At 39.8% G+C, this 27,942-nt stretch overlaps 1 protein-coding gene across 2 annotated transcripts in view; it reads left to right on the forward strand.

The window, feature by feature from the left end:
* The window catches only part of LOC309633059 (phospholipid-transporting ATPase FetA-like), a 115,408-nt gene that overhangs the window by 1,813 nt on the left and 85,653 nt on the right, over positions 1 to 27,942 (forward strand). The window contains exon 2 of one of the 2 annotated variants that reach the window (XM_082401370.1): positions 15,416 to 15,459. In XM_082401370.1, coding sequence (XP_082257496.1) covers positions 15,432 to 15,459 — 28 coding nt within the window. In that variant the 5' untranslated portion in view covers positions 15,416 to 15,431. Of the gene's footprint in view, positions 1 to 14,830; positions 15,460 to 27,942 lie in introns of those variants that run through there. The other variant, XM_082401371.1, reaches the window with a different exon arrangement.

Below are 27,942 nucleotides of genomic sequence, written 5' to 3' on the forward strand. Positions count from 1 at the left end.
CAAATGGGCTTATTTAAATGTGAAAACACTTTGAAAACTATACTATACATGTATAAGGGATTGTTGTCATTATTACAAATGATCCTCTGAGCTCTGATAACTTACAAGGAACTTGTCTTGCTGTGTCCTGGGTTCAAAATCAATAAATATTTGCTGAACGCATAATATGTGCCAGGTACTCATCTAGGCACGGAGCCTAGCACTGAACAAAACAAAAACCCTTGTATGAATTTAGGAGTGGGTTATCAGCATGTTGAGTGCCTACTAAGCACCCAGCACAGTATCACAGCATGGTGAAGTAATAGGGAGAATCTAGATGATGAACTTAAGTCTGCCACTGTACAGCTGTGAGAGGGTCTTTCCCTATGTGAGCCTGAACCTTCCCATCTGTAAAATAAGGTGGTTAGACAAGGTAAACTCTAAGGTTCTTTCGAGCTAAAATATGTTTGTTTGGAGGTTATAATTGCTAAAGTTCCCTACCCCTAATGAGCTTATTGCCCTGCCAGGAAGGTCAGACTAACAAAGCTAAACAGTCTTAGAACTACAAGGACAACAGAGTGCTAATGTCACACTAGATTCAGCATAATAACAGTAACAGCAGTGTTGCTCTGTAGGTAATAGAGTATTTAGAGAGACTTCTTAGAAGGCCATGTAGACATGGAAGTATGGGAAGATTCAGAGGAGAGGAAGGAGACTTGACTGTAGATACTGGAAATTGAATGAATGTAAGAACAGAGAAGAATAACATGCCATTTATTGTTTTCCTAGTTTATCAGTCAGAGTCCTTGCAGAAAAAGTTTGTGCATTCAAAAGAATTTAATTGAAGAGAGTTTAACCAAAGGATGATTTACAGAGGTATGGTCAGTGTTAACAGAAACTAGAAAGAAATGGTGAAACCCAAAAGTGGTGAGTCAGTAGCACTCCTAGGCCTCAAGGGAAAGAAAGGGAAGTGTTGTTACCAGGGCCCAGTTAGAACTACAATCTGAAAGACATACTGCCTGACAAGAGCAAGAACTTAGACAAGGCAGCATGGAAGTAGAGAAATAAATACCCTAACCTTTCTCCTCTTGCCCTCTGGTCTCCAGCTACTACCTTCAAGAAGCCCAGGGGCAAGGTAGTCTGGGTAATGTAGTTCATAGAGGTCAGCTTCTCAGAACAGGGCAGAGGGAGTTGGCTGGGCGGAGGCACAGCAAACAGAATAACCAGCATAAAAGGTATCTAGGGAAGGAAAAGTCACCACTATGGACTCTTTCCAATAAAGTTTTCCCTCTGTTCAAATTCAAAAATCTACTGTAAGATGTAGTCTCCTTAGTTGTGAAATGGCAATAGCAATGCCTTTGTCCCGGAGTGATTGTGAGGATTCTATGATATGACACGTGAAAGTGCCTGGCACAGGGCATGATACATGCTGGAGGCTCAGTATATTTTAGTTCCTTCCTTCTTGCACATGCTTAAATGGCTCCTTGGTTGAAATATTTTTCCAGTCATGGTTTCAAAGTATGGCTGGAACTGAGTGAATGAAGGGGAGAATAGTAGGAGATAAAGTCAGAGCCCATGGTAATGACTTTGGCTTTTAACAGAGTAAGGTAGGAAGTCATTGGAAAGTTGTGTGACTTCTGATATCAGGGTTCCTATTATTCACTAGGGCATCACTTCTTCATTCAAAAATATTTATTTAGACTATACCACATGCTGGATACTGTTTTAGGCACTGGAGGTGCATTGATATATAGTCCCTACCCTCAAGGATAATGTGGTCTTTAAAGGAGACAGATGACTTCAACTTAAAGTATGAATGTTAAGATACAAGTGAACATAGAAGCTCATAGTAAGGGAGCTCATAGTAAGGACATCATCTTTGGGGCATCTGAAAGGCTTCCTGAGCAAGATGATGTAAATTGAATCTTAACTGTAGAACTTAGCCAGGTCTAAACAGAGGGAAATGAAGTTCTAGGAATTTGGAGTAGTATGTGCACTTGGCACTTGGCTTAAAAAAAAAAAAAAAGTTGGTGATGAGCTGGGAATTGCAGGTAGCTTATGTCACTGGACATTTGGCTTTGTGTAGGAGGATGGTGAGAGATAAGACTAGAGAAGTAAGCAGAGGCCAGGTCATGAAGAGAAATTTAGACATTATCCTGAAGGCAATGGTAGGTTTTTAAGCAAAAAGATAACTCACTCTGGCAAGATAAGGAAGAGTCAGTTGAAGAGGGGTTGAGGTGGAGGGTGGGAAGGTACAAAACTGGAGACTGTGAGGCTAATCATGGTGGCCTGAACTTAAGTAGAAGCTTTGGGGATAGTTGTAGAGGACTATTCCAAGTTAACTTGTTATTAATGAGGAAGAACGTACAGAACTTCATGATTAATTGTAAGTGGGAGGATAAAAGAGAGCATTGTCAGAGATGACTCTCAGGTTTCTGGCTTGGGCAACTAGGTAAATGGTAAGACTAGTAACATGTTCAAAGACAGGAAATACAAGAGAAAGCACAAATTTTGGCTGTGTGGGAGGTAGAGAATAGAGATAATTTCAATTTTGTAAATGTAGATTTTTTTATTGTAAAATGCACATTATGTAAAATTTACCATTTGAAAGTGTACAATTCAGTGACATTAAGTATGTTCACAGTGTTGCACAACCATCATTACTATCCAGTTCCAGAACTTCTTCATCACCCCAAAAGGAAACCCCATCCCTATTAAACAGTCACTCCTCAATACATGTAGATTTTGAGGCAATTGTGTGACATCCAAATGCAGATGTTAAGTAGATATTTGGATATGTATTACTGAAGCTCAGAATAAAAATTCAGGCTGAAGATACATATTTTTGAAACATTAGCATATAAGTAGGGATTCTCAACCTGGGGCCTATGGACTTGAGTGAGAATCTCTGAATGTCTTGAATTGGGTATAAAAATGTATATGTATACATATATATATTTATTTTTATGAAGTGTCTATAGCATTAATTAAATTCCCAAAGGAATTTCTTTTTTTTAATAAATTTATTTTATTTTATATATATATATATATATATTTTTTTTTTTTGGTTGTGTTGGGTCTTTGTTTCTGTGTGAGGGCTTTCTCTAGTTGGGGCAAGTGGGGGCCACTCTTCATCGCGGTGCGCAGGCCTCTCACTAACGTGGCCTCTCTTGTTGCGGAGCACAGGCTCCAGACGCGCAGGCTCAGTAGCTGTGGCTCACGGGCCTAGTTGCTCCGCGGCATGTGGGATCTTCCCAGACCAGGGCTCGAACCTGTGTCCTCTGCATTGGCAGGCAGATTCGCAACCACTGTGCCACCAGGGAAGCCCTATTTTATTTTTTAAATTGTTGGCTGTGTTGGGTCTTCATTGCTGCAAGCAGGCTTTCTCTAGTTGCGGCGAGCAGGCTTCTTATTGCGGTGGCTTCTCTTGTTGCGGAGCACGGGCTCTAGGCACACGGGCTTCAGTAGTTGTGGCTCGCAGGCTCAGTAGTTGTGGTGCACGGGCTTAGTTGCTCCGCAGCATGTGGGATCTTCCCGGACCAGGGCTCGAACCCGTGTCCCCTGCATTGGCAGGCGATTCTTAACCTCTGCGCAACCAGGGAAACCCTCAAAGGAATTTCTTAACCTGAACAAAGTTACTAACCACTGACAGACAGATATATATAGAGAGATATAGATATAGATATATAGATATATAGATATATTTTTAATGAGGTCATGGGATGGGTAAGAGAACTCAGGGAAAGTGAATAGTGAGAAAAGAAGAATGAGAATGGGACCCTGGGTAATGTGTAAGGTACAGAGAGATTCAAAGGGTGTTCTCTTCGAGTACAAGAAATAAAATTCATGTCTGCCTCAAGATAGGTAAAGGCTTTTAAAGGCAATGTTGTTTCCTACTTGCTAGATGTGCCTCATTGGTTGCCTCTGTCAAATGCCCAAACACATATATTTGTGCTGTAAAATAGATTGTCTCCTTACGTGACTAGCCATAACTTCTTCCTGAGTAGTCTTATTTTTGGCTATTAGGTTGGTGAGGAGAGTATCATTTCCAAAGTCAACAATAGAGAGTTAACTAAATTGCCATAATTTGCAACAGGTGTGTGTGTATCCAGTATAATGTGGACCTTATGATAAACTAGCAGTTCTCAAAGTATTAGACCTGAACCAACAACATCAGCATCACCTGTATTTGTAAGAAATATAAATTCTTGGGCACCACCACAGACCTGCTAAATCAGAAACTCTGGGGAGGGGCAGGGGGAGGGGGAGAAAGGGACCCAGCCTCCAGGTGATTCTGATGCATGTTAAAATTTGAGAAAAACTGTGATGGACTATTCCTGGCCAGTTTTTTCAGTCCATAAATAAAACATGGGTTCCTGGTTTTCTTATTACCTTTTATATAATAACATCTGCATGGCAGCATTTTGCAGTGTCTGATGAATTCCTCATGAAAAGGTTTTTTTTGAGTACTCTTGTCCATCTGTGACCTTCTCTATCATCCTGAATCATAGATACAAATATTATTTCCTACATGCTATTTTCCCCTTTAGTGTGCAGTAGTTATCTTCAACAACATAAGTTGTAAACTGTCCAGTTACCTAAATGCTGTGGAAAAGAAAATATTATTTCTGTGAATACTTTTTCTTTTCCATCTAGTCCTTTGTCTTGGAATCTCCCAGTCTTCTGCTGAGTCATGTCCTTGGCTTTGGAGAGTATAAAATGAATCTCACTGAAATTGCTCCATTCTTTCTTCTTTACCCATATCAAAGAATTTTCAGCTACGTGGCCTTGCCTAGAGATGCAATAGCTATATTCAAATCCCTTATGTTCCCTAGAATGAATAGCCACAGTCAGGAAGAAATTAGAAGCCACAGACTGAATTTGAAGAGAATTGGACTTTGTCATCAAGGCCAATCAAGGAAGGTTTTCCATTTCAGCTATTCCAAGGGTTAAGTCAGGCAGTTTGTTTGTTTGTTTGTTTTTGAATTTTATTTTTTATACAGCAGGTTCTTATTAGTTATCTGTTTTATACATATTAGTGTATATATGTCAATCCCAATCTCCCAATTCATCCCACCACCATCGCCCCTCCACACCCACTTTCCCCCTTGGTGTCCATACGTTTGTTCTCTACAACTGTGTCTCTACTTCTGCCTTGAAACCAGTTCACCTGTACCATTTTTCTAGATTCCACATATATGCGTTAATATACGATATTCGTTTTTCTCTTTCTGACTTACTTCACTCTGTATGACAGTCTCTGGGTCCATCCACGTCTCTAAAAATGACCCAATTCCATTCCCTTTTATGCCTGAGTAATATTCCATTGTATATATGTACCACAGCTTCTTTATCCATTCATCTGTCGATGGACATTTAGTTTGCTTCCATGACCTGGCTCTTGTAAATAGAGCTGCAATGAACATTGGGGTGCATGTGTCTTTTTGAATTATGGTTTTCTCTGGGTATATGCCCAGTAGTGGGTTGCTGGGTCATATGGTAATTCTATTTTTAGTTTTTTAAGGAACCTCCATACTGTTCTCCATAGTGGCTGTATCAATATATATTCCCACCAACAGTGCAAGAGGGTTCCCTTTTCTCCACACCCTCTCTAGCATTCGTTTGTAGATTTTCTGATGATGCCCATTCTTACCAGTGTGAGGTGATACCTCATTGTAGTTTTGATTTGCATTTCTCTAATAATTAGTGATGCTGAGCATTCTTTCATGTGCTTCTTGGCAATCTGTATGTCTTCTCTGGAGAAATGTCTATTTAGGTCTTCTGCCCTTTTTTTAAAAAATTTTATTTATTTATTTATTTTTGGCTGCGTTGAGTCTTCTTGCTGTGTGCAAGCTTTCTCTAGTTGCGGCGAGTGAGGGCTACTCTTCATTGCAGTTCGCGGACTCATTGCGGTGGCTTCTCTTGTTGCGGAGCATGGGCTGTAGGCACGCGGACTTCAGTAGTTGTGGCACTCAGTCTCAGTAGTTGTGGCTCGCAGGCTCTAGAGTGCAGGCTCAGTAGTTGTGGCGTGTGGGCTGAGTTGCTCCGCAGCATGTGGGATCTTCCTGGACCAGGGATCGAACCCATGTGCACCTGCATTGGCAGGCAGATTCTTAACCACTGCACCACCAGGGAAGTCCCTTCTGCCCATTTTTTAACTGGGTTGTTTGTTTTTTTAATATTGAGCTGCATGAGCTGTTGATACATTTTGGAGATTAATCCTTTGTCCGTTGACTTGTTTGCGAATATTTTCTCCCATTCTGAGGGTTGTCTTTTCCTCTTGTTTATAGTTTCCTTTGCTGTTCAAAAGCTTTTAAGTTTCATTAGGTCCCATTTGTTTTTGTTTTTGTTTTTAACATCTTTATTGGAGTATAATTGCCTTTCAGTGGTGTGTTAGTTTCTGCTTTATAACAAAGTGAATCAGCTATACATATACATATATCCCTATTCTCCTCCCTCTTGTGTCTCCTTCCCACCCTCCCTATCCCACCCCTCTAGGTGGTCACAAAGCACCGAGCTGATCTCCCTGTGCTATGTGGCTGCTTCTCACTAGCTATCTTTTTTACATTTGGTAGTGTATATACATCCATGCCACTCCCTCACTTCATCCCAACTTACCCTTCCCCCTCCCTGTGTCCTCAAGTCCATTCTCTACGTCTGTGTCTTTAATCCTGTCCTGCCCCTAGGTTCTTCAGAACCTTTTTTTTTTTAGATTCCATATATATGTGTTAGCATACGGTATTTCTTTTTCTCTTTCTGACTTACTTCACTCTGTGTGACAGACCCTAGGTCCAACCACCTCACTACAAAAAACTCAATTTCGTTTCTTTTTTATGACTGAGTAATATTCCGTTGTATATATGTGCCACATCTTCTTTATCCATTCATCTGTCGATGAACACTTAGGTTGCTTCCATGTCCTGGCTGTTGTAAATAGAGCTGCAATGAACATTGTGGTACCTGACTCTTTTTGAATTATGGTTTTCTCAGGGTATATGCCCAGTAGTGGGAATCCTGGGTCATATGGTAATTCCATTTTTAGTTTTTTAAGGAACCTCCATACTGCTCTCCATAGTGGCTGTATCAATTTACATTCCCATCAACAGTGCAAGAGGGTTCCCTTTTCTCCACACCCTCTCCAGCATTTACTGTTTGTAGATTTTTTTTGTTGATGGCCATTCTGACTGTGAAGTGATACCTCATTGTAGTTGTGATTTGCATTTCTCTAATGATTAGTGATGTTGAGCATCCTTTCATGTGTTTGTTGGCAATCTGTATATCTTCTTTGGAGAAATGTCTATTTAGGTCTTCTGCCCATTTTTGGATGGCGTTGTTTGTTTTTTTGATATTGAGCTGCATGAGCTGCTTGTAAATTTTGTAGATTAATCCTTTGTCAGTTGCTTCATTTGCAAATAATTTCTCCCATTCTGAGGGTTGTCTTTTCGTCTGGTTTATGATTTCCTTTGCTGTGCAAAAGGTTTTAAGTTTCATTAGGTTCCATTTGTTTATTTTTGTTTTTATTTCCATTTCTCTAGGAGGTGGGTCAAAAAGGATCTTGCTGTGATTTATGTCATAGAGTGTTCTGCCTCTGTTTTCCTCTAAGAGTTTTATAGTGTCTGGCCTTACATTTAGGTCTTTAATCCATTTTGAGTTTATTTTTGTGTATGGTGTTAGGGAGTGTTCTAATTTCATTCTTTAACATGTAGCTGTCCAGTTTTCCCAGCACCACTTATTGAAGAGGCTGTCTTTTCTCCATTGTATATCCTTGCCTCCTTTGTCATAGATTAGTTGACCATAGGTGTGTGGGTTTATCTCTGGGCTTTCTATCCTGTTCCATTGATCTATATTTCTGTTTTTGTGCCAGTACCATACTCTCTTGATTACTGTAGCTTTGTAGTATAGTCTGAAGTCCGGGAGCCTGATTCCTCCAGCTCCGTTTTTCTTTCTCAAGATTGCTTTGGCTATTCGGGGTCTTTTGTGTTTCCATACAAATTGTGAAATTTTTTGTTCTAGTTCTGTGAAAAATGCCATGGGTAGTTTGATAGGGATTGCATTGAATCTGTAGATTGCTTTGGGTAGTATAGTCATTTTCACGATGTTGATTATTCCAATCCAAGAACATGGTATATCTCTCCATCTCTTTGTATCATCTTTAATTTCTTTCATCAGTGTCTTATAGTTTTCTGCATACAGGTCTTTTGTCTCCTTAGGTAGGTTTATTCCTAGGTATTTTATTCTTTTTGTTGCAATGGTAAATGGGAGTGTTTCCTAAATTTGTTTCAGATTTTTCATCATTAGTGTATAGGAATGCAAGAGATTTCTGTGCATTAATTTTGTATCCTGCAACTTTACCAAATTCATTGATTAGCTCTAGTAGTTTTCTGGTAGCATCTTTAGCATTCTCTATGTATAGTATCATGTAATCTGCAAACAATGACAGCTTTACTTCTTCTTTTCCAATTTGGATTCCTTTTATTTCTTTTTCTTCTCTGATTGCTGTGGCTAAAGCTTCCAAAACTATGTTGAATAATAGTGGTGAGAGTGGACAACCTTGTCTTTTTCCTGATCTTAGAGGAAATGGTTTCCGTTTTTCACCATTGAGAATGATGTTCGCTGTGGGTTTGTCATATATGGCCTTTATTATGTTCAGGTAAGTTCCCTCTATGCCTACTCTCTGGAGGGCTCTTATCATAAATGGGTGTTGAATTTTGTCAAAAGCTTTTTCTACATCTATTGAGATGATCATATGGCTTTTCTCTTTCAATTTGGTAATATGGTTTATCACATTGATTGATTTGCGTTTATTGAAGAATCCTTGCATTCCTGGAATAAACCCCACTTGATCATGGTGTATGATCCTTTTAATGTGCTGTTGGATTCTGTTTGCTAGTATTTTGTTGAGGATTTTTACATCTATGTTCATCAGTGATATTGACCTCTAGTTTTCTTTCTTTGTGACATCTTTGTCTGGTTTTGATATCAGGGTGATGGTGGCCTCGTAGAATGAGTTTGGGAGTGTTCCTCCCTCTGCTATATTTTGGAAGAGTTTGAGAAGGATACGTGTTAGCTCTTCTCTAAATGTTTGATAGAATTTGCCTGTGAAGCCTTCTGGTTCTGGGCTTTGGTTTGTTGGAAGATTTTTAATCACAGTCTCAATTTCAGTGCTTGTGATTGGTCTGTTTATATTTTCTATTTCTTCCTGGTTCAGTCTTGGAAGGTTGTGCTTTTCTAAGAATTTGTCCATTTCTTCCAGTTTGTCCATTTTATTGGCATATAGTTGCTTGTAGTAATCTCTCATGATCCTTTGTATTTCTTCAGTGTCAGTTGTTACTTCTCCTTTTTCGTTTCTAATTCTATTGATTTGAGTCTTCTCCCTTTTTTTCTTGATAAGTCTGGCTAATGGTTTATCACTTTTGTTTATCTTCTCAAGGAACCAACTTTTAGTTTTATTGATTTTTGCTACTGTTTCCTTCATTTCTTTTTCATTTATTTCTGATCTGATCCTTATGATTTCTTTCCTCCTGCTACCTGTGGGGTATTTTTGTTCTTCTTTCTCTAATTACTTTAGGTGTAAGGTTAGGTTGTTTATTTGAGATGTTTCTTGTTTTTTGAGGTAGTATTGTATTGCTATAAACTTCCCTCTTAGAACTGCTTTTGCTGCATCCCATAGGTTTTGGGTCGTCGTATTTTCATTGTCATTTGTTTCTAGGTATTTTTTGATTTCCTCTTTGATTTCTTCAGTGATCTCTTGGTAATTTAGTAGTGTATTGTTTAGCCTCCATGTGTTTGTATTTTTTACAGATTTTTTCCTGTAATTGATATCTGGTCTTATAGCATTGTGGTCAGAAAATATACTTGATACAATTTCAATTTTCTTAAATTTACCAAGGCTTGATTTGTGACCCAAGATGTGATCTATCCTGGAGAATGTTCTGTGCGCACTTGAGAAGAAAGTGTAATCTGCTGTTTTTGGATGGAATGTCCTATAAATATCAATTAAATCTATATGGTCTATTGTGTCATTTAAAGCTTGTGTTTCCTTATTTATTTTCATTTTGGATGATCTGTCCATTGGTGAAAGTGGGGTGTTAAAGTCCCCTACTATGATTGTGTTACTGTCGATTTCCCCTTTTATGGCTGTTAGCATTTGCCTTATGTATTGAGGTGCTCCTATGTTGGGCGCATAAATATTTACAATTGTTATATCTTCTTCTTGGATTGATCCCTTGATCGTTATGTAGTGTCCTTCTTTGTCTCTTGTAATAGTCTTTATTTTAAAGTCTACTTTGTCTGATATGAGAATTGCTACTCCAGCTTTCTTTTGATTTCCATTTGCATGGAATATCTTTTTCCATCCCCTCACTTTCAGTCTGTATGTGTCACTAGGTCTGAAGTGGGTCTCTTGTAGACAGCATATATACGGTCTTGTTTTTGTATCCATTCAGCCAGTCTGTGTATTTTGGTTGGAGCATTTAATCCATTTACATTTAAGGAAGTTATCAATATGTATGTTCTCATTACCATTTTCTTAATTGTTTTAGGTTTGTTATTGTAGGTCTTTTCCTTCTCTTGTGTTTCCTGTCTAGAGAAGTTCCTTTAGCATTTGCTGTAAAGTTGGTTTGGTGGTGCTGTATTCTCTTAGCTTTTGCTTGTCTGTAAAGGTTTTATTATCTCTGTTGAATCTGAATGAGATCCTTGCTGGGTAGAGTAATCTTGGTTGTAGGTTTTTCCCTTTCATCACTTTAAATATGTCCTGCCACTCCCTTCTGGCTAGCAGAGTTTCTGCTGAAAGATCAGCTGCTAACTTTAGGGGGATTCCCTTGTATTTTATTTGTTGCTTTTCCCTTGCTGCTTTTAATATTTTTTCTTTGTATTTAATTTTTGATAGTTCGATAAGTATGTGTCTTGGCATGTTTCTCCTTGGATTTATCCTGTATGGGACTCTCTGCGCTTCCTCGACTTGATTGACTATTTCCTTTCCCATGTTAGGGAAGTTTTTGACTATAATCTCTTCAAATATTTTCTCAGCCCCTTTCTTTTTCTCTTCTTCTTCTGGGATCCCTGTAATTCGAATGTTGGTGTGTTTAATGTTGTCCCAGAGGTCTGTAAGACTGTCCTCAATTCTTTTCATTCTTTTTTCTTTATTCTGCTCTGTGGTAGTTATTTCCACTCTTTTATCTTCCAGGTCACTTATGTGTTCTTCCGCCTCAGTTATTCTGCTATTGATTCCTTCTAGAGAATTTTTTATTTCATTTATTGTGTTGTTCATCATTGTTTGTTTGCTCTTTAGTTCTTCTAGGTCCTTAAACGCTTCTTGTATTTTCTCCATTCTGTTTACAAGATTTTGGATCATCTTTACTATCATTACTGTGAATTCTTTTTCAGGTAGACTGCCTATTTCCTTTTCATTTGTTTGGTGTGGTGGGTTTTTACTTTGCTCCTTCATCTGCTGTGTATTTCTCTGTCTTCTCATTTTGCTTAACTTACTGTGTTTGGGGTCTCCTTTTCACAGGCTGCAGGTTTGTAGTTCCCGTTGTTTTTGGTATCTGCCCCCAGTGGGTAAGGTTGGTTCAGTGGGTTGTGTAGGCTTCCTGGTGGAGGGGACTGGTGCCTGTGTTCTGGTGGATGAGGGTGGGTCTTGTCTTTCTGGTGGGCAGGACTGTGTCCTGTGGTGTGTTTTGGGGTGTATGTCACCTTATTATGATTTTAGGCAGCCTCTCTGCTAATGGGTGGGGTTGTGTTCCTGTCTTGCTAGTTGTTTGGCATAGGGTGTCTAGCACTGTAGCTTTCTGGTTGTTGAGTGGAGCTGGGTCTTAGCGTTGAGACGGACATCCCTGGGAGAGCTTTCACCATTTGATATTATGTGGAGCCGGGAAGTCTCTGGCGGCCCAATGTCCTGAACTCGGCTCTCCCACCTCACAGGCTGAGGCCTAACACCTGGCCGGAGCACCAAGACCCTGTCAGCCACACAGCTCAGAAGAAAAGGTAGAGAGAAAAAAAGAAAGCAAGAAAAGAAAGAGAAAGAAAGAGAGAATGAAAAAGAAGAAAAAGAAAGAAGGAAAGAAAGAAAGAAAGAGAAAAGAAGAAAGAAAGGGAGAGAGAGAGAGAGGGAGGGAGGAAGGAAGGAAGAAAATAAAGTTATTAGAATAAAATATTTTTTTAAATTATTAAAAGTAAAAAAAATTTAAAAGTAATTTAAAAAAAAAGAAAGAAAGAACAACCAAACCAAAAAACAAATCCACCAATGATAACAAGCAGTAAAAACTATACTAAAAAAAAGAAAAGGGCAGACAGAACCCTAAGACAAATGGTAAAAGCAAAGCTATACAGAAAAAAATCACACAAAGAAGCATACACATACACACTCACAAAAAGAGAAAAAGGAAAAGATATATATATATATAGATATAGATATATAGATATATAGATATATATATAAATAAGAGAGCAACCAAATCAATAAACAAATCTACCAATGATAATAAACTCTAAGTACTAAACTAAAGTAAACATAAAACTAGAAACAAATTAGATGCAGAAAGCAAACCCCAAGTCTACAGTTGCTCCCGAAGTCCACCACCTCAATTTTGGGATAATTCATTGTCTATTCAGGTATTCCAGAGATGCAGGGTACATCAGGTTGATTGTGGAGATTTAATCCGCTGCCCCTGAGGCTGCTGGGAGGAATTTCCCTTTCTCTTCTTTGTTCGCATAGCTCCTGGGGTTCAGCTTTGGGTGTGGCCCTGCCTCTGTGTGTAGGTTGCCTGAGGGCATCTGTTCTTCTGCTCAAACAGGATGGGGTTAAAGTATCAGCTGATTAGGGGGCTCTGGCTCACTCAGGCATGGGGGAGGGAGGGGTACGGAATGCGGGGTGAGCCTGTGGCGGCAGAGGCTGGCGTGACGTTGCAGCATCCTGAGGCACGCCGTGTGTTCTCCCGGGGAAGTTGTCCCTGGGTCACAGGACCCTGGCAGTGGTGGGCTGCACAGTCTCCTGGGAGGGGAGGTGTGGATAGTGACCTGTGCTTGCACACAGGCTTCTTGGTGGCTGCAGTGGCAGCCTTAGCATTTCGTGCCCGTCTCTGGTGTCCGTGCTGATAGTCATGGCTCGTGCCCATCTCTGGAGCTCATTTAGGCAGTGCTCTGAATCCCCTGTCCTTGCACACCCCGAAACAATGGTCTCTTGCCTCTTAGGCAGTTCCAGACATTTTCCTGGATTCCCTCCCGGCTAGCTGTGGCGCACTAGCCCCCTTCAGGCTGTGTTCACGCGGCCAACCCCAGTCCTCTCCCTGGGATCTGACCTCTGAAGCCTGAGCTTCAGCTCCCAGCCCCCAGCAGCCCCGGCGGGTGAGCAGACAAGCCTCTCAGGCTGGTGAGTGCTGGTTGGCACCAATCCTCTGTGCGGGAATCTCCCGCTTTGCCCTCTGCACCCCTGTTGCTGCGCTCTCCTCTGTGGCTCCGAAGCTTCCCCCCCGCCTGCCCCGTCTCCGCCAGTGAAGGGGCTTCCTAGTGTGTGGAAACTTTTCCTCCTTCACAGCTCCCTCCCCGAGGTGCAGGTCCCGTCCCTATTCTTTGGTCTCTGTTTTTTCTTTTGCCCTACCCAGGTATGTGGGGAGTTTCTTGCCTTTTGGGAAGTCTGAGGTCTTCTGCCAGCGTTCAGTAGGTGTTCTGTAGGCGTTGTTCCACATGTATATGTATTTCTGATGTATTTGTGGGGAGGAAGGTGATCTCCACGTCTTACTCCTCCACCATCTTGACGGTCTCCTCAGCAGTAGGTCTTTTACCTGGAAGGTTCTTTGCTTGCTGCTTGGCCATGGCCACGTTTAGAAATAAAAGCTTGGATTGAACTGCTCTGTGTGTTACCGAGTCAAAGCTCACTCTGCTCGCCGCACGACAGGCCAATAAATTGGAGACAAGGTGTTGAGGCAAGGAATACGACTTTATCCAGAAAGACCACAGACCAAGGAGATGGCGGACTAGGGTCCCCAAAAAACCATCTTCCCATTTGTTTATTTTTGTTTTTATTTCCATTACTCTCGGAGGTGGGTCAAAAAAGATCTTGCTGTGAAGGCAGTGCAGTATTTTAGTTGTCTCTGTCTTTCCAAGAAGATTGTACACTAATTGAGGGCATGGATGATGTCTTATTAATTTTTTGCATCTTTGACCATGTCTTAACTAACACATACTAGGCACTCAGTGAACACTTGCCAAATTTAATTTACTTAATCCAGGAGTTAGAATATAAAGATTTAAATTCTGCTCCTATCTTTAAGCAGGCTTAAAGAGTTAACTTAATTGACCTTTGATTTCCTCATGTCTAAAACATGTAAGTTTTGCCCTGCCTACTTCCCCTGTATAAGAATCTAAAGAGAGAATGTATATGAAGTACTCTTTAAAGGTACAGAGAGCTCTGATAATATGAAGTTACATAATAATTTTGGTTTGTGTGCTCTATGCCTTAGAGGAACAGTTGGTTCATTCTGGATTGAGGAGAGCAAACAATACAGCATGGTGAGCTAGCAGTCAAGAGATACTGGTTCTGGTCCTGATCTCCTTTAAGTTCTTTGGGTCTTATTCTCCTTTTATCTCAAATGAGGAAGCGCAGATCAGGTTATTGCAGCGGTTCCCAGCTTTGGCGATATATTAGAATCACCTGACACTGAAAATTGCAACTCGCATAAACTTGATCTAGTTGGTCTGGGATGCATGCTGGGTCTTGAGATTTTTTTAAAACTCCCCTTGTGCAACCAAGGTTTTATTATTTTAAATTAGCAAAGCCATCTATTCAGATAAAATTTTACACAAGAGTCCAGGTTACAAAACACATACCAGTAGGGCTTCTGCAGTCACTTTTTTAGGACTTTAAGCTCTGACTACCAATTCCTTTTTCTCCTATCCCATTTTAGATCTCCTAAGGCTTCACGAAATAATGGATGATGAAATGTGTGGTCATAGTAGAATAGTGGATTTCATCCTGAGCTCAGTGCCAGATCTACCAAAGAGGAGCATCTGGGCATTTAAGACTTTAAATTATACTTCTTCTGAATCATGTATTTGACTACAGTTCTCAGTTACTGCCATAGATGCCCACTTGACAAGCACCTCTTCATCTGGGGCCAAACCTATAAGAGGGATGTTACAGAATCATGGGCAAGAGGAGTCAGGCAAACAGGGATTCAAATCTCTATCACTGTGACTCCACCACTCTCTGATTGTGTGACCCTGAGCAAGTCACTTAACCTTCTTAAGCCTCAGGTTTTTCATCTGTGAAAAAGAATAATATCCTCTTTTTAGGCCCAGATTTTAGTGAAAATTGAACAAGATGATCTACATAAAGCATGTAGTAAAGTGTCTAGCACACAGTAAATTTTGATAAATTGTAGGTATTATATCAGCAGAGCCTGAGCTAACTGACAAGGAGTTTTTGCTTTATTCTTAGGTGATGTTTCTCTGAGATGAAATACATAAAACCTTTTATTTCAGGTAAGTGCTCAGTTCATATCTGCTGAGATATCCCAACTTCAACAATCAATAATAGTATTTGCTTAGTACGATACTGTACCATGTTCTACCCACAAAGCCAGGAAATTGACAGCTTGTACTCTCAGAGCATTCATAGGATTGAACTGAAGCTCACCAAGAAGTTTCTTACAGTTTTGGATTTCCAAGAAACTTCTTAGTGCAAGACTCAGACTTGACTTCCCTCTGACCTGGCTTGAGACTATTTTTGCTGCAAAGGTGGGAGGAAAAAAATTATAAAGTTGAAATTATTATAGAAAGTCTTTGGTTATAGCCACTGATGGTGTTATTTCACATTTGAGAGTAATGTTTCAGTGTTCTTTTTAGAGGGCAATGAGAGGGATGTTCTACCTAAAGACTTGAGGCAGACAGGTAAGTGCTTTAATTTTGAAGGTATTTAAGAGAGAAAGCCAAACGTCTGCTATGATAACCATGGTGGAAGTGTCTTCAGGAAAAGCTAAAGGTGAGAGAGTGTTTCTCATCCGTGAACTTTCAAGGGGAAATAGGAATAGTCCAGAGACTTTCACTGGGCTAATTGAATTAATTGGGATTATTGATATTCTATAAGATGAATCATGATTTGAATACTCCTCCTGACATTCTTCCTTTTTCCATGTGACCTTAAGGTAAGATGACCAAAAGGGTCTTGTTGAACTTGTTTCTCTTATAGAGGTCCAACTTCATGACTAATTTCTTCAATCCCAGGCCATATACTTTGCATCCTTAGTATGATAATTTATCATATTAATATTAGTTTCTGCTATGGCTATTTTGGAGAAAGCTTGGACTTTCTACCAAGGTCTGGAACTAAACTCTTCACATAATTCCAACCAAATAAGTATTGATTGTTGTGTGGGAGGGTTCTCGCCAACAGAAGGAAAACCTCTCGTAGTTCGTTGTGCACATACATGCTTTTAAAGAATTTGAAAAACAATGAAAGAGTGATGAGATTTCCAAAGAGTGCGTGTGTTTGAGGAGGAGAGGAGGTTGCTTTTGGTTTAGTAAAATAAAATCAGCTCCACTTGAACGACATTTGTTGTTATAATTTTAAAAGCTGAGCTTTGAAGGATGGATGGATGGATTTTAGCTAAATAGAGGAATATGAGGGTTATATAAAAGAGAATTAACCTGAGATTGAGAAGGGAGAGTTGTTAAAAATTTCACATGAAACCTTATGTATTTTAAACTCTTTTTAACCTTATGTATACTCAGTGTATGTGCAACATGTTATATACATTTACCCACATATTGCCATTAATGTCTGCACTGGTGGCTCTCCAAATCCCATGCTTGAGTTTATGAAGGAAGGACCTTTTAGTACTCGTGTTCGATTTGACCGTAATTCTTCCATAGGGAATTTTACCCTTCTTGGCCTGTTCATAATCTGTTCTTGTCTCATGGTGGCATCAGCACATTTGTGCCTTTACAGACATCCTATCTGGTTAAGATCTTGAGATACCCAGGCAGATCTATGCCCATCTTTGTCTTGCTCTCTTTGTTTTTATCGGAATCTGTAGTATTTACCTAAACACATTTTTAGGGCTGAAGCTGTTTTCCTTTAATGTCCTTTAATGTAGGCTGTTGGCATAGTGCCAAAGCATTGTTCAGTAAAAGCCATTCTGAGCTTGGGGCAGAACAATTCGATTGAGGTAAGGCTTTGATGATCTGTCTCAATCCAAGGAACAACAAGTTTTAGAGTACATAGAGAAAGATTCTCAGCTCTTCTTTTTTTTAAATAACAAAGCGTATTAAGAATCTTCTAAAAGCTTAGGACCCCTCCCCAGAAAAAATGCACAGGTATAGACAATTTTAGAAGATTCACAAAGTTTCTAGAGCTCATCTGTTGAGCCTTGGCTTAGAAAACAAAAAAACAAGCAAACAATCTAACTGATCCCAAGAAGTGGATAAGCTGTATATCCTTCAAGCAATTCTCCATAAATATTGTTTCCCAAGCTTTTAATATATATTGAACATCATTAAGTTTAGAGTTATGCCTGCAGTAAAGGTAGTCTGTATTCTAGAATTGTGTGCTTTATTTCTCAGATCTTTCTTCAGGGGGGTCCAAAAACAGGACCCAAACTGGGAGTCTTAGAAACAGGATTGAATTTAAAAAAAGTGGACTGACAAGAGAGCTCCAAGAAAAGGGGAACCTTAGTCTGGGTAAAGGTGAATGTTGAGGGACTCAAGGAGTTCCAGGCCCAGACAAAGTTCAGTCAGGAAGGTTGAGTTCAAAGCACTAGGCCGGGGATCAAAGTGGGCCTCATAGAATTAAACGACTAGCAACAGGAAACAGGCAACAGAATTTTTTAAAGAAATCTTTTAATTATGGCAAAATACACACAACATTACCATCTTAACCACTTTTAAGTGTACAGTTCAGTTCAGTGGCGTTAAGTACATTCACATTGTTAGGTAACAATCACCACCAACCAGGTCCAGAACTCTTTTCATCTTTAAAACTGAAACTCTAGGACTTCCTGGTGGCGCAGTTGTTAAGAATCCGCCTGCCAATGCAGGGGACGTGGGTTCGAGCCCTGGTCTAGGAAGATCCCACATGCCGCGGAGCAGCTAAGCCCATGTGCCACAACTACTAAGCCTGCGTGCCACAACTACTGAAGCCCACTCACCTAGAGCCCGTGCTCCACAAAAAGAGAAGCCACCGCAATGAGAAGCCTGTGCACTACAACAGAGTAGCTCCTGCTCGCCGCAACTAGAGAAAGCCCGCATGCAGCAACGAAGACCCAACGCAGCCAAAAATAAATAAGTAAATATTTTTAAAAACCAAAAAAACTGAAACTCTATATCCATTGAACAATAGCTCCCCTTTCTCCCAACTCCCAGCCCCTGGGATGGCAACCACCATTCTTCTTTCTGTCTCTATGAATTTGACTACTCTAGGTGCCTCATATAAGTAGAATCATACAGTATTTATCTTTCTATAACTGACTTATTTCACTTAACACAATGTTCCTAAGGTTCATCTATGTTGTAGCATGTCATAATTTCCTTCCTTTTTAAGGATGAATAAAATTTTGTTGTATATATCTCTATCTCTATCTATCTATCTATATATATATCACATTTTATTTAACTATCTGTTGATGGACATTTGGGTTGCTTCCACTCCTTAGCTATTGTGAATAATGCTTCCATGAACATGAGTATACAAATCTCTCTTCAAGTCCCTGCTTTCAATTCTTTTGGGTATATACCCAGAAGTAGAATTGCTGGATAGTATGCTAATTCTATTTTTAATTTTATGAGGAACCACCATACTGTTTTCCATAAGCAGTTATACCATTTTACATTCCCACCAACAGTGCACAAGGATTCTAATTTCTCCACATCTTTGCCAATAGTTTTCTTTTTGCTTTTTTTTTTTAATTTTTAAATAATTAATTAATTAATTAATTTTTGGCTGTGTTGGGTCTGCGTTGCTGCGCGCAGGCTTTCTCTAGTTGCGGCAAGTGGGGGCTACTCTTCATTGTGGTGTGTGGGCTTCTTATTGTCGTGGCTTCTCTTGCTGCGGAGCACGGGCTCTAGGCGCACGGGCTTCAGTAGTTGTGGCACGTGGGCTCAGTAGTTGTGGCTTGCGGGCTCTAGAGCGCAGGCTCAGTAGTTGTGGCGCACGGGCTTAGTTGCTCCGTGGCATGTGGGATCTTCCTGGGCCAGGGATCGAACCCGTGTCCCTTGCATTGGCAGGCGGATTCTTAACCACTGAGCCACCAGGGAAGCCCCTCTTTTTGCTTTTTTAAAAAAATAGTGGATTTAAAAAAAAAATCCTAATGAATGTATTGGAGCAGATTTTGGACACAAAACCTCGAAAGACCCTGAGACTGTGGTACATTTTAAGAGCCTTTTAAGGCACCAGTATATGGGGAGGGAGCTGTTAAGAGCACAAGACAGAGCCAGATACCAAAAACCACCCAAGCTGGGGGTAAAGTTGATAACCTCCTCATGAAAATTAAGGGACCTCTAGATATATAATCAATATACAAAAAATCAATAGTTTTCTTAATCAATAGCAATTACCAATTATAAAATATAATAGAAGATTCCATTCGCATTAGGAACAAAATCTTAAACTATATGAGTAAACATAAAAAGAAATGCACAAAACCTATATAAAGAAAACTATAAGACTTTATTGATAGACAAAAAGGTGACCTGAATAAATGGCAAAATATAGGCATGTTCGTAGATGGATTTACAGTGGCTCCCATTTTCACTCAGAGTAAAAGCCAGGGTCCTTACAGTAGCCTTTTAGACCCTACATACCCTGCCCACACCCTCCCTGACCTTCTGTCTCCTGCCACTCAGCTCCTCACCTTGCTGCTCCAGCTAGTGCGTCCTTCTCGCTGTTACTTAAACAGAGTCTTTGTTGTCATTATTCCTTCTGGTTGAAACACTCTTCCTCCAGACAGCCCCTTGGCCAACTCCCTTTTCTAAGTTTTTGCTCTATCTCATCTTTTCTATAAGCCTGCCACCTCCTCTCACCCTCATTTTCCTGCTCACTCTTATCTAGCTTTTTCCACAGCATTCACTTTCCAACATAATTTATAATTAACTTATTTATTGTTTTATTGTTTACTGTCTGCCTTTACTTACAAAAGGTAAGCTCCACAAAGACAGGATTCTTTGTTTTGTTCACTGAGGTATGTCAAGTGCTAGAACAATGATTGGCACAAAGAAGGTGCTTAGGTACTTAATATATATTCATAGAATGGATGGTGGAAATTTTTGATGTTGAAAATATGTCCATTCTCTCCAAATTAATCTACAAATTGAAGGAATCCAATCTAAAAGTCCCACAGGAATTTTTAGAAGATGAAAGTTTGATCTCAATATTCATCTGAAAGAGAAAATATAAGAAAACAGCAAAAAAAAATTTTTTTAGAATAAGAACAAGGAGATTTGCCCTACTAGATATCAAAACAGAGCATAGTAATTGATACAGTGTGATATTGGTCCACGAATAGAAATAGATCTAGAAAGAGACCAGTGAATACAGAGGTATTTAATATAAGTAAAGGTAGCACTTCATGCTGAAATGAATGATGTTGGGATAATTGGCTATGCATCTGGAAAAAAGATTAATAAAGATGTATAAAACTTAAAGAATAAAGATTTATAAAACACATTCAGGTAGAACTAAGTATGAAAAATAAAACAAAAATATTAAAAATGTGGGAGAATATTTGTATAATCTTTAGGTTAGGAAGGCCTTTTTAAAGAAGAAAAAAAGTCTCTAGAGGTCATGAAGAAAGTGACTGCCAGATTTGATTTTTTTCTTTTTTTCAAACATCTGTACAACTTTAACAAAAGAAAGATAAATGCAAATGACATCCTGGGAAAAAGACATAACCAAGGGATTATTATCTAGAATATATAAGGAATTTCAGCAAATTAATAAGAAAAAAATAAATGATGGACTTCCCTGGTGGCGCAGTGGTTAAGAATCCGCCTGCCAATGCAGGGGACACAGGTTCGAGCCCTGGTCCGGGAAGATCCCACATGCCGCAGAGCATCTAAGCCTGTGCGCCACAACTACTGGGCCCACACGCCACAACTACTGAAGTCTGCACACCTAGAGCCCATTCTCCGCAACAAGAGAAGCCACCGCAATGAGAAGCCTGCACACCGCAACGAAGAGTAGCCCTTGCTGGAAGCAACTAGAGAAAGCCCACGCGCAGCAACGAAAACCCAACACAGTCAAAAATAAATAAATTTATTTAAAAAATAAATATATAAATGATGCAATAAATAAATGGACAAAAGCTATGGAAAGGCAATTTAAAGAAATAATAAAATGACAAACATTAAAATGTGTTCAACCTCACTAGCAATCATGAAAATTGAAACAGCCAGATATAATTTTGTTTTTGCCCATCAGATTGGCAAAAATAAAAAATTATGGTACTACTCAATGGTGGGAAATATTCTCTTATCCTTTTGGTGATAATGTAGATTGGTACTATTTCTGGGGTCACCCATCAAAATTTAAAAATGCAGACCTTATTTTATTTTTGGCTGCGTTGGGTCTTCCTTGCTGCACACAGGCTTTCTCTAGCTGTGGCGAGCGGGGGACTACTCTTTGTTGTGGTGCGCAGGCTTCTCATTGCGGTGGCTTGCTGCAGAGCATGGGTTCTAGGAGCACGGGCTTCAGTAGTTGTGGCACGTGGGCTCAGTAGTTGTGGCTCACAGGCTCTAGAGCGCAGGCTCAGTAGTTGTGGCACACGGGCTTAGTTGCTCCGCGGCATGTGGGATCTTCCTGGGCCAGGGCTCAAACCCGCGTCCCCTGCATTGGCAGGCGGATTCTTAACCACTGCGCAACCAGCGAAGTCCCCAAAAATGCAGACTTTAGGACCTAGCAGTTCTCCTTATAGGTGTCTAATGTACAGAAATACAAAAAGAAATTTTTTATTGGGGTGTAGCTGTTTTACAATGTTGTGTTAGTTTCTACTGTACAGCGAAGTGGAGTTCCCTGTGCTATACAGCAGGTTCTCATTAGTTATCTATTTTATACGTATTAGTTAGTGTATATATGTCAATTCCAATCTCCCAATTCATCCCACCCCCCCCTTCCCTCTTGGTGTCCATACATTTGTTCTCTACATCTGTGTCTCTATTTCTGCCTTGCAAACAGGCTCATCTGTACCTTTTTTCTAGATTCCACATATATGCGTTAATATATGATATTCGTTTTTCTCTTTCTGACTTACTTCACTCTGTATGACAGTCTCTAGGTCCATCCATGTCTCTACAAATGACCCAATTCTGTTCCTTTTTATGGCTGAGTAGTATTCCATTGTATATATGTACTACATCTTCTTTATTCATTCGTCTGTCGATGGGCCTTTATTTATTTATTTTAATAAATAAATTTATTTATTTATTTTTGGCTGTGTTGGGTCTTCATTGCCGCACACAGGCTTTTCTCTAGTTGCGGCGATCTGGGGCTACTCTTCATTGTGGTGCATGGGTTTCTCACTGCAGTGGCTTCTCTTGCTGCGGAGCACAGACTCTAGGTGCGCGGGCTTCAGTAGTTGTGGCACGTGGGCTCAGTAATTGTGGCTTGCGGGCTCTAGAGCGCAGGCTCAGTAGTTGTGGCGCACAGGCTTAGTTGCTCCGTGGCATGTGGGATCTTCCCAGACCAGGGATCGAACCTGTGTCCCCTGCATTGGCAGGTGGATTCCTAACCACTGTGCCACCAGGGAAGTCCTCGATGGGCCTTTAGGTTGCTTCCATGGCCTGGCTATTGTAAATAGTGCTGCACTGAACATTGGGGTGCATGTGTCTTTTTGAGTTATGGTTTTCTATGGGTATATGCCCAGTAGTGGGATTGCTGGGTCATATGGTAATTCTATTTTTAGTTTTTTAAGGAACCTCCGTACTGTTCTCCATAGTAGCTATATCAATTTACATTCCCACCAACAGTGCAAGAGGGTTCCCTTTTCTCCACACCCTCTCCAGCATTTACTGTGTGTAGATTTTTTGATGATAGTCATTCTGACCAGTGTTAGGTGATACCTCATTGTAGTTTTGATTTGCATTTCTCTAATAATTACTGATGTTGAGCAAAACAAAACAAACAAAGCACCATGTAGATGGATGTTCATTGCAGCATTTTTTATAGCCACAAAAAAGTCAGGCAGTAAGGAAATGGTTAAATAAATTATATCTACTTTAGAATTAAGTAGATATATGTTTATTTTCATGGAAAGGTTTCTAAGACTTACTGTTGAGTGAAAGAAGTAAATTACACAATAATACTATATGATCCCATTTGCGAAAAAAAATCTGAAACTATGTACTGTATTTGTATAAATGTGTAAGGAAGTGCAAAGGAAATGTGTGTAAATGCAAAGGAAAAGTTATAGAAAGATGAATACCAAACCATTAACAATGATTGCCTCTGGAAGGGGGAGTGGGATGCAGTGGTGGATACTGTGAAAAGTGACTTTAATGTTTTACTTTATACACCTCTGTCTTGTGTGAATTTTTAAAAACGAGAATGTACTAATGTATTATTTGTGGAAAAGAACTTTTTTAAAGAGAAGAAAATAACTTGAAATATCTCATGGCCCCTTACTTCTGCATAAAGACAGGGTAATCTAATTCTGTGTGTAGAGCCTCAGTCCCTAGGCTTTTTGGAAGGTATGCAAAGGGAAAGAAAATATGATTCCCATCCTTCAAGATTATAGACTAACAAAGAGTTAAGATTCCCAATGAGTGGAATGGCAATAGGGCAAAACTACATAAACATCATGGGGAAATAAATTATTTTTTTCAGATAACAAAATGTATTTTCTAATCAGCAGTATTTCTATTTTAACCATTTTAGATGGAACACTTTCTAACCTTAGCAGCTTAAAATAACAAGCGTTTATTACCTCACAGTTTCTGAGAGTTAGGAATCCAGAAGCAACTGAGCTGAGTGGTTCTGGCTCACAGTCTCTCATGAGGTTTTAGGCAGGGGTTGTAGTCATGTGAAGGCTAGAGCTGGAAGACCCCCTTCCAACATGGCTCACTCAGCTGGCTGTTAGCAGGTGGCCTCAGTTCCTCACCACATGGGCCTTTCCATAGGCTGCTTGAACATCTTCATGACATGGAAGCTCCCTTCTCCCAGAGCCAGTAATAAAAGAGAGAGAACAAGGAGGAAGCAGCAGTGCTTTGTATGACCTAGTCTCAAAGTCACTTGCCACCATATTCTCTTTGTTAGAAGAGTCACTGAGTCTAGCCCATGCTGAAGCTCCACTTCTTGAAGAGAAGAGTACCAAAGAATTTGTGGACGTATTTTAAAACCAAAGTACTGGTGATATTTGAATTCTTGCATTTTATTTTGTGTAATTTTCTTTCTTTTTACTTCTTGCTCTTGTTATGTCTGCCTGTATTATCCCTTGAATTCTTCTAATTCATTGTGTCTGGTCTTCTTTCGAGCTATAAACCAGTCAATCTCCTTATTACAATTGTGTGTAAAATATGTAAAAAATAGATTCTAAGGGCCTAAGAAACTCTTCTGTAAGTGAAATACTTAACTTTAGTGCATAGATTTCACGTTGCTACCTTGGCTGTTCATTGGTTACTTGTTGCTTACTGCTGGCTCTCTGCCAAATATGAACTTTATGGGTGAGGGGTTGTTATAATACAGAGTGACTGCACATTAGGGAACACAGAATAGAAGAGGGCTTCCTCTCTCTTTATATCTTATTTCTCACAGCTTTTCTCCCACATTTTTCCTGTTACTCCTGGTTATCCCCTAGTCGTTGGTATACATTTTGATATTAATCATAATATGGTGGTTAAAAGCACAGGCTCTGAAATCAGACTACCTGTGTTCCATATTGATTTTGCCACTTATTAGCTGAGTGATTTTGGGCAAGTTACTTAGCCTTTCTGTGCCTTAGTTTCATCATCTGTAATATGGAAATAATAATACAATGGTATACAAATCGTAAGGTTATTTTAAGGGTTAAATGAAAAAAGATATGTAAGTGCTGACAACACAGTGAGCTGTGAATTAATGTTACCTCTTTGATTATTAAGTTTAATAATAGAGTTCTCCTGTTGCCTACATAAGTAAAATGCCTACGCTTTTAGTTCACAGACACTTGTCATTAGTTTTGGCTGCCCAGTGGCCAACATGCCTTTAATATGTTTGCTTTCATTCTCAATTAAGTCCTTAAGGAGTTTCAAATTCAAACACTTTTGGCATGAGGTAAACCCAACATAATTAGGAAACTAAATCTGCTACTAAAAAAGTCACAGATCCAAAGCTACTTGTGTATAATATTTCATTTCCCATACCACTGTCTTCTCTCTGAGCATGACTACTTGAGGGTTTGCCACGCTGTTACTATGAGACCAACCAAGTACTAAAGATAGAAGTACTAGTACAGGCCTTGTAAGCAGGTATTTAGGAAAGTCAATACCAGTATCATGACATTGTACAACTCCAGGGACACAGTTCCCATTGTGGTCTGTGAATGGTGACCACTAAAGATATGCAGTGTACAACCTGGGTGGCCACATGTGGTGGCTCAGGCAAGATAGCCCAGGAGATTAGACCTTCGTTTTCTTGAACAAATGGGAGACACTGTACAGAGCAAAAAGAATCCCTGTGGTTAAAAGTGGAGAAACGTTCAGCCAAAGGATGGGAATGGGGCTTCTGACTGCAGGCGTTAGAATCAAAAGGCATGATTCCCAGGTCTGTTTTTTTCCACTTACTATTTCTCAGATCCTTAGTTTTCTCAACTGTAAATGGGTAATTATCTTTCCCTATAACTCAAGCTTAATGAGATGATTTTTATAAACCATGAAACCTAAACAAATGCAAATGATGAGATTCTCTGTTATTTCTTGTTATAGTTTTTGTGCTAAGGAAAAACAAAGTCTTCAAAAGGTTTGTGATCTGTGGTTTATTCATGGTTCACAGATTTAAAGGAGTTTTTTAAAAAGCACTGATTAATCTAGTTCTGATGATCAGATGCAAAGAGCATTTCTTAACGTTCTGTATAAAGAATGAGGAGGGTTTGTGAGAGTATGAAATGAAGAGAGAGGGAACAGGTGGGGGAGAAAAGTATAACAGTTAAGAGGTTTTTACTCCCTTAGTTACTGCTGTAGTGAATTAAATCTTTTCCTACTAAAATAAAAGATCGAGCAGGTTTAAAGCAATAAAATGAAGTTTAATGAATTGTATAATTATAAAATTCTGAAATCCATGGATTGGTTAAGACCAAATATATCTCCTTTTTTTAAAATTTATTTATTTATTATTTATTTTTGGCTGTGTTGGGTCTTCGTTTCTGTGCGAGGGCTTTCTCTAGTTGCGGCAAACGGGGGCCACTCTTCATCGCGATGCGCGGGCCTCTCATTATCGCGGCCTCTCTTGTTGCGGAGCGCAGGCTCCAGACGCGCAGGCTCAGTAATTGTGGCTCACGGGCCTAGTTGCTCTGCGACATGTGGGATCTTCCCAGACCAGGGCTCGAACCCTTGTCCCCTGCATTGGCAGGCAGATTCTCAACCACTGCGCCACCAGGGAAGCCCCCAAATATATCTTTTTTTTTTTTTTTTTTTAATTTATGGCTGTGTTGGGTCTTCGTTTCTGTGCGAGGGCTTTCTCTAGTTGCGGCAAGCGGGGGCCACTCTTCATCGCGGTGCGCGGGCCTCTCATTATCGCGGCCTCTCTTGTTGCGGAGCACAGGCTCCAGACGCGCAGGCTCAGTAGTTGTGGCTCACGGGCCTAGTTGCTCTGCGGCATGTGGGATCTTCCCAGACCAGGGCTCGAACCCGTGTGCCCTGCATTGGCAGGCAGATTCTCAACCACTGCACCACCAGGGAAGCCCCCAAATATATCTTTGAAGAAAAAACTTTTTTTCAATTTCTTGGTCATCCCTTTGAGAGAGCCAACTACTAAGAAAACTGCTTGATCTCCAAAAGATCCAAACAAGGAAACCTTTTTTTAAAAATTTATTTTATTGAAGTATAGTTGATTTATAATGTTGTGTTAGTTTCTGGTATACAGCAAAGTGATTCAGTTATACATATATTTAATAGTTTGCATCTGTTAATCCCAAACTCCCAACCCATCCCTCCCCACACCCCCTCACCACTGGAAACTACAAGTCTGTTCTCTATGTCTGTGAGTCTGTTTCTGTTTTGTAGATATATTCATTTGTGTCTCATTTTAGAGTCCACATGTAAGTGATACCATGTGGTATTTGTCTTTCTGTCTGACTTCACTTAGTATGATAATCTCTAGGTCCATCCATGTTGCCTCAAATGGCATTATTTCATTCTTTTTATGGCTGAGTAATATTCCATTGTATATATATACCACATCTTCTTTATCCATTCATCTGTCGATGGACATTTAGGTTGCTTCCATGTCTTGGCTATTGTAAATAGTGCTGCTATGAACGTAGGGGTGCACGTATCTTTTTGAATTATAGTTTTGTCCAGATATATGCCCAGGAGTGGGACTGCTGGATCATATGGCAACTCTATTTTTAGTTTTTTGAAGAACCTCCATACGGTTTTCCATAGTGACTGCACCAATTTACTTTCCCACCAGGTTCCCTTTTCTCCACACCCTCTCCAGCATTTGTTATTTGTAGACTTTTTGAGGATAGTTATTCTGACTGGTGTGAGGTAATACCGCATTGCAGTTTTGATTTGCATTTCTCTAATAATTAGCAATGTTGAGCATCTTTTCGTGTGCCTCTTGGCCATCTGTATGTCTTCTTTGGAGAAATGTCTATTTAGGTCTTCTGCCCATTTTTTGATTGGGTTGTTTGTTTGTTATTGAGTTGTATGAGCCGTTCAAACAAGGAAATCTTGAGTAACAATAAAATCATGGAACCACAGAGGTCTATGCACAATTACTAAGCTTTGACACCTTATTTACTTTTCTGCTTATCTTTTCCCTTTGTATCTATCATTTTTTAA

The sequence above is a fragment of the Balaenoptera borealis genome (assembly GCF_965194805.1).
Source record: "Balaenoptera borealis genome assembly, chromosome: 8".
NCBI lineage: Eukaryota > Metazoa > Chordata > Mammalia > Artiodactyla > Balaenopteridae > Balaenoptera > Balaenoptera borealis.